Source organism: Penaeus monodon, chromosome 39 (assembly GCF_015228065.2).
Source record: "Penaeus monodon isolate SGIC_2016 chromosome 39, NSTDA_Pmon_1, whole genome shotgun sequence".
Lineage (NCBI taxonomy): Eukaryota > Metazoa > Arthropoda > Malacostraca > Decapoda > Penaeidae > Penaeus > Penaeus monodon.
The window spans coordinates 4,830,024-4,837,523 of record NC_051424.1 but is presented as its reverse complement, the minus strand read 5'-3'; the positions used below and the strand labels follow the sequence as shown (position 1 = coordinate 4,837,523).

The window sequence follows — 7,500 nt, the reverse complement described above, 5'->3', positions numbered from 1 at the left end:
AGAAGAAGGAGGAGAAAAAAGAGAGAGAACGAGTGAGTGAGTGAGTGAGTGAGTGAGTGAGTGAGTGAGTGAGTGAGAAAGAGAGAGAGAGAAAGAGAGAGAGAGAGAGAGAGAGAGAGAGAGAGAGAGAGAGAGAGAGAGAGAGAGAGAGAGAGAAAGAGAAAGAGAAGAGAAAAGAAAAAGAAAGAGAAAGAGAAAGAGAAAGAGAGAAAGAGAAAGAGAAAGAAAGAAAAGGAGGAAGAGAAACTTCTTTAAAACGGAAGATTTAAGAAGCTTCCAAACTACCGTTGCAAATCAATCTTATTAAATCTCCAAAGTTTAGCCGTTTAAAGTACATTTTATACTTTTGGTCAAACGTTTGATTTTTTTTCTCGGGATTTAAGTGAAACTGAAAACGTTGCGCACTTGCCATAACGGGATTAACGTTTCTCTAATGCACTGCCGTCTGCTCTGGACACTGAGCGCCGACGTGTCTTTAGAAAATGCTTTTATTCATACTTAACTGTCTGTTAAATCAACACGATTTATATATGCAATGATTTATTGCAGACTGTTCATCTTTGCATTCGTATTTACTTTTCCATTTATGTTTTTATTTTCATTAATTTGTTTTATTTCCTTCTATCTATTTATCTATTTCTCGGTTCATATAATTCCTTTTATCTATCTAGCCAATTATTAATTTGACCTAATATATACTAATTCATTGAAATTCATCAATTACCTTGTTTCTATTTATCCAAAACCTAATTACTTATAAAAGTATCTATTCTCTTCTTGCTATTCACATATCCCGACCCGTATTTCTCCACATTCAGCTATCTATCAAATTTATTAATTTTCCTTGTATCTATCTGCTAATCTTTTCATATCAATTTACCCATATATCTACTGCCAATCTTTCCTATCAATTTACCCATATATCTATCTGCCAATCTTTCCTTATCAATTTACCCATATATCTATCTGCCAATCTTTCCTTATCAATTTACCCATATATCTATCTGCCAATCTTTCCCTACTGAGCAAATGTTGCAAAAGACTGCAAAATCGTAATCATTTCTTCAGCGATTTTACCCCAGTTTCAGTGAAGAAGTCGGCACAGTCACCGATGTTTTAAGCCTTTGAGTGGGAGAGAAAACTTTTTTTCACGTCTTACATTTTAGAAAAGAAGAAATCCGAGAGAATTACTTTAATCCTTTAAAAACACAATATATCTTTTTCTCTCTCTTATGAAACGTTCATGAAGTACGACTTAAAATGTCAAGTAATATTCACACGATATGATATTCACAAAATATGACTTATGAAAGACTGCATTTCTGCTGCAAACACCGCCTAGAAAATACTGTTTGCGCAGCTACTAATAACGATAACATCACATAACGAAAATAAAGACAATAATAACAATAAATGAATTATATTAAAAGATGAAAAGAATTGTATCTCCTTTTCCTCTCTCGTGATTTGCAACGAACTTTCAACCTGAACTTATTTTTTTTCTTTCGCCCTTGTCTAGCTTCTCAAATAACTTGAGACCAACTTTTAATTGGGAGCTATATATCCAATCTGAATTACGCAAGAAAGGAGAGATACGGACTCCCCAGCACACCCCCCCCACCCCCCTATGGAGAGAAGAAACGAGAGAGAAAAGTGAAACTAGCGAGAAAGAAAGAAAGAATAAAAAAATAATAATAATGATACGCGGTCATCGCATCGGAAAATCGACATCAAACTACACGAAAAAAGTTTGCGCTGCTACAAAAACGGCATCAAATCCCACACCGCTGAGATTTACAGCCGTGTGAATATGGCGCAGAGTCTTCTGGTCGAGAAGACTGAACACGAATTAGAGAGAGGAATAGAGGAAGAGTGAGAGGGAATGAAGAGAGAAGCATAACAGAAAATTGTATACATACACACACACACATACTGTACATATAAATGCGTGTGTATATTTGTTAGCTACGTTTTCTTTTCTTTTCAATTCCGAAGAAAACGAAAAAGATATAACGGTATTATAGGTATTATATGATGTCGGTATGTATGTTTATATATATATATATATATATATATATATATATATATATATATATATATATATATATATATATATATATGTATGTATATATATTATATATATATATATATATATATATATATATATATATATTCATTACTCTGCCCGGGACCTGTGTATTTTTTATATATTTCATCTAATTTAATTCAAACTGTAAATACCCCGAAAAATAAAATTTTACTGCATCTTCGAGCCAAATAAATGTGTGAAGAAGCTGACGCTAATATATTTATATTTAAAAAATATCTAAAAATATTTAAGATATTTAAAAAATATATTTATACCTATATCTACTAAAGAGAAGATTCATTCGCTCAGTTTCTCTGCAACGAAGTAACATGGAATGACATGGAATGTTGTGCAAATGCAAAAAAGGACATGAATAATCAATCCATAATATTTATATAATACATTCTGCTGTGAAGAATCGCGTGGGAAAGACGAGCATATTAATCAACGTAAATTCTAGAGGAATTGCGGAACGAAGGAAAAGAAGGAGGAAAAAGGAGGAGGAGGCGGCAAGAAGGAGGCAGGGAGGAAGGGAGGAAGAAGGGAGGAAGGAAGGGAGGGAGGGAGGGAGGGAGGGAGGAGGAAGGGAGGGAAGGAGGAGGAGGAGGAGGAGGAGGAGGAGGAGGAGGAGGAGGAGGAGGAGGATGGTAATGATGATGGTGATGATGATGATGATTAGGAGAAGGAGGAGGAGGATGGTAATGATGATGGTGATGATGATGATGATTAGGAGAAGGAGGAGGAGGATAATAAGAAATCATAAAAGCAATGATACCGATGAAGTTGATGATTTTGGAAAAAAAAAAAAGGAATTCTCCGCTACAGATGCTTTGTTCTCGCTCCTGTTCACGCGCGCGCAATACTTTGTTCTTCCTGTTCTTCTTATCTGCACTCACTAATGACGCCTTTCCTTGTGCGTTATTCATTTATTTCTCTGCCTATTTATCTGCCTTGATCTTGTTTTCGACTTATTCCTTCTCCTCTGATATGGCTCGTATAATTTATCATTCGTCTCCTATCATCCCGTTTATTGATGATTCCTGCTCCTCCTCATCTTCTTCCAATCTCTCACGGATACTTTTTTAAACAACTTTTTATTTTTATATAACTTTTCTTTCCTGTTTGATTTATTCGGAAAAGTAATTGGTACTTTCTCTCTACCTTTTTGTTGTAAAATCGCATCAATGAACATTTCTATGTACAAAGAAATGAAGGAGAAAAAGTTACGGAGGATGAGAGAGAGAGAGAGAGAGAGAGAGAGAGAGAGAGAGAGAGAGAGAGAGAGAGAATGAGAAGGAAAAAAAAGAGAAAGAGGAGAAAGAGGAGAATGAGAAAGAGGAGAATGAGAAAGAGAGAGAGAGAGAGAGAGAAAGAGAAAGAGAGAAAGATCGGCACCGGCGGCCACACTCGCGCCCCCTCTTCCTATTCCTTGAAAGACCGCGCCGACATACGCTCATTTCGCTAAGATGTCGCCGTCGCAGCTCCCTCTTTGAGAGAAATTGATTTTGGCGCCCACGTGATGCTGCCATCTTGCGGGGCTCTCGGAGATGACGACGCCGGTGTTTCAACATTATGCTTCAACATTTTAGTTTTTTCTTTTTTTCTTTTACGAATTGATTTAAAGAGGCATGTGGATGTGTTGCGTTGGGTGGAGAGTGCGCTGACGCCTCGCTCTTAGGAAATACGTTGTGACGGATGGTTTTCTTTTCCTTTTTTTTCAGTCGGTTGGGCATCTTGATGAAAGCTTACTGGAATGACTGGGATTCTTAACAGACTTGGCCATGAAACGATAACGGAGCATCAAAATTCGCGAGCAGACGTGGATTTACAGAAGACTCTTTCTCTCTCTGTCCATCACAAAAAAAAGGAAAAAAGGAACTCGGTAAGAGATGTGTTCGCGACCCCAACGGCCGAAGCGCGTCCTCCCAGTGACTCACGGGAGGCAGAAACCCCGCCCAGCCGCTCCTTCAGGCCCGGGGCAGAAGGCGGCCGCGGCGACAACGAAGACACAAAGATGCACGAAACCCTCACGAGGGCTCTGCGGGACTCTCGAGGGAAGTGGGCAGCGGGAGCGGCCGCAGGGGACTCAGCCTCCCCGCCAGCGGACTCCCATGAGCCCGCCATAACTTAGCTTTATTGGCCTTTTCCTTCCCTGATAAGAAAACACCGCGCGGTTTATAAGCGCCGTCCGTCATCGCGCGCGCATGCCCACGAGTGCGTGCGAGTGCGTGCGGAAAAACGCTCCGCTCCTTTTCTCAAGACACGAGCTGGAAGAAAACGGGTTAGCCGAAGAGCAGACCATTTCATCTTAGATCATGTTGACCCAAGGGAAAATAAAAATTTAATAAAAGAGTAACCCCAGATCCCCGCACCAAATTCGGCAAATCTCTCTTCAAATAAAAAGAGAAAGAGGGGGGAAAAACACATTTTTTCCCTCTCTCTCTCCCAGTTAATTACCACTCTCCCTCCCTCCCTCCCTCCCCATCTCCCCCCCCCCTCTCCCACAGAAGGAGCGAGCGGCCTGACCTGTGGTGCACTCGCAGTGGGAGTCGAGGAAGGTGAGGACGGGCGCCGTGGCGTGGGCGGCCCCCATCAGCCTCGCCCGGATGAGGCCCTCGCGCTTCGGGGCCCGGATGATGCGCACCTTCGGGTACTGCGCCATGTAGTCCTCCAGCTGCTTCATGAGGTGGGCTGTGAGGGAGAGACACGAGGGGTCAGTGAGGGGGCTGTGAGGGAGAGACACGAGGGGTCAGTGAGGGGGCTGTGAGGGAGAGAGACGAGGGGTCAGTGAGGGGGCTGTGAGGGAGAGAGACGAGGGGTCAGTGAGGGGGCTGTGAGGAAATGATTGATTGATTATTTAAAATTTTCTGCCGTGTCGACATCTTCAGGCCATTAGCGGAGGAGAGATGTGAGGGAGAAAGACTTGTGAGCAGAAATGCTGGACAAGGGAATGGCTGTCGCTTTTCTGCTGAAGGAATGCGTCTTTAATATGAACTACTGAAACGATTACAAAATGAGTATATACCCAGCCAGTTCATTGATACAGACATAACAACATATATATGTATATTATAATATATATATATATATATATATATATATATATATACATATTAAAAAAATAAATATATATACATATATGTATATATATACATATATGTATATATATACATATATGTATATATATATGTACATGTATATATATACATATATATATATATATATATATATATATATGTATATATACATATATGTATCTATATACATATATTATATATATATATATATGTGTGTGTGTGTGTGTGTGTGTGTGTGTGTGTGTGTGTGTGTGTGTGTGTGTGTGTGTGTGTGTGTGTGTGTGTGTGTGTGTGTGTGTGCAAATACACACACACATAATATGCAAGATATATATATACATAACATACAAGATATATAAGAAACATAAATACAAGATACACATTGTATAATATACGAGATACCAGATATAATACATAATATATACACTTCATAACATGTAAGGTGTAACATAAAATATCTTACATAAAAAATAATAAGTAACATACACTATACATTATATAAATGAAAAAATAAGTAAATGAATAAATAGATAAATAAGTAAACAGACAAACAGATAAACAAAACAAATAAATCAATCAATTAACTTTATTATTATTTATACACACATAACACACATACACACACACACACACACACACGCACACACACACACGCACACGCACACGCACACGCACACGCACACGCACACGCACACACATACGCACACGCACATGCACACGCACATGCACACACACACACACACGCACACACACACACACACGGTTCCCTTGCATCTCAATCCCGTCAATTCACACGCAGAAAAAAAATCGACCCCGACGGCAGCCAGTCAGCGCGCAGTTAACTCAGCGCCTGAAATGTCGAGGTCAGGACTTTTTGGAAATTGTCGACACACATATTTTACGAGAAATGAGCACGGGCGGCTTTCGCCGGTCTCCCCTCCCCCTCCCTCTCCCCCTCCCCCTCCCTCTCCCCCTCCCTTTCCTTTTCCCCCTCCTTCTTCCCTTCCTCCTCCCCTTTCCATGTCCACCGCCCTTTCCCTCCCCCTCCCCCTCCCCATCCCCATCCCCCTCCTCCTCCCCATCCCCATCCCCCTTCCTTTCACTCCCCCCCCCCGCCGGGCGCCCTGGCCCCCTTGCCCGGAAGATCGGCGGGGGAACCGCGATGATGGATGGCGCGCATCGGCCGGGAGGACCAGCCCTGGACGCCACTGCGGACACATGTCGCAGGGGAAACCAGACGGTGGGGGGGGGGGAGGGGGGCGCTTCGCAGTGGAACAGCCTAACTATTTTTTTTAAATCTTTTTTTTATATATAAAGAAAAGCTGGACAGATAAATAATCCTGAAGCGCGAACATTCAAGAGCCTATTTCTCTTATCTATCTATTCCTCTTATCTCCAGACGCTTATAAAATTAAACTTCCATACACTGGTCATATCAGAGCTTCAAATCTCGAGCGAAAACGTAAAAAGCCGAGCCCGAGAGGCACGCGGCGCCGCCCGAGAGTCGAGCCAAACTTCAGGGAAAGTCTTTTTCATGGGGACTCCAGCGGCGGAGGTCATTAGGTCGCCCTCGCCGGCTCCTGATTACTCTTTTATACTTCGAAGGGCCCGCCGCGCTTCTCAAACTTTCCACGGACCTTTTCTTTCGAGACGACGCTCCTCGTACCTCATCCTCGAGAAGCTGTATCGAAAAGCTCACCCTCGGGAACCTTCCCCTGGCGAACATCATCCTCGAGACCCTGAGCCTCGAAGGCACCGCTCTGCAGCACCTCCCCCGCTGGAACCTATCACTGAAAACCTCGACCCCAGGCACCTTAACCCCTCTAAAAAAAACTCCGTCCTCGAACACCTTCCCCTCGGAAACCTCACCCTCGAGAGAGGAAAGACCGCGTTCTCCGGGGCGACCTCCGGGGGCTGTTTGTCTGGCGTTGACAAGCGACCTCGATATTGAAAGCGGACGGGTATGGCCTGTTCGGAGCCTCGGGGGAACAGTACTCAGCATCGGATTCTGTTCGCTCGCTACCGGGTTTTGCGATAAAAAAAAAAGAAAAAGGAAAAAAATACATATAAATAACAAGGGATGCTTGTGAGGGGAAAAGGGAAAACATTTTACTTCTTTCGACTCCATTGCTTCCCGGTTGTCACCTCGTGTGGGCTCGTTTCGCTATCATTTCTGAAAGTTCTCTTCTGTTCTGTTCGCTTGTCGCTTCCTTCCTCAATCCTCATTCCTTTGCTTCTTCTCTCTTGCCCGCATATGCTTTATCCGTAAGTCCTTTTCCTCAAGTCCTTTCTCTCAAACCCCTTTCCCACTCTTCCCTCCCCCCTCTCTTCTTC

General features: G+C 42.5%; 1 protein-coding gene across 1 annotated transcript in view; it reads right to left on the bottom strand.

Moving 5' to 3' along the window:
* The window catches only part of LOC119597444 (putative polypeptide N-acetylgalactosaminyltransferase 9), a 76,621-nt gene that overhangs the window by 32,504 nt on the left and 36,617 nt on the right, over positions 1-7,500 (bottom strand). The window contains 1 exon segment of the mRNA XM_037947016.1: positions 4,616-4,780. Within this exon segment, the coding sequence (XP_037802944.1) occupies positions 4,616-4,780 (165 nt within the window).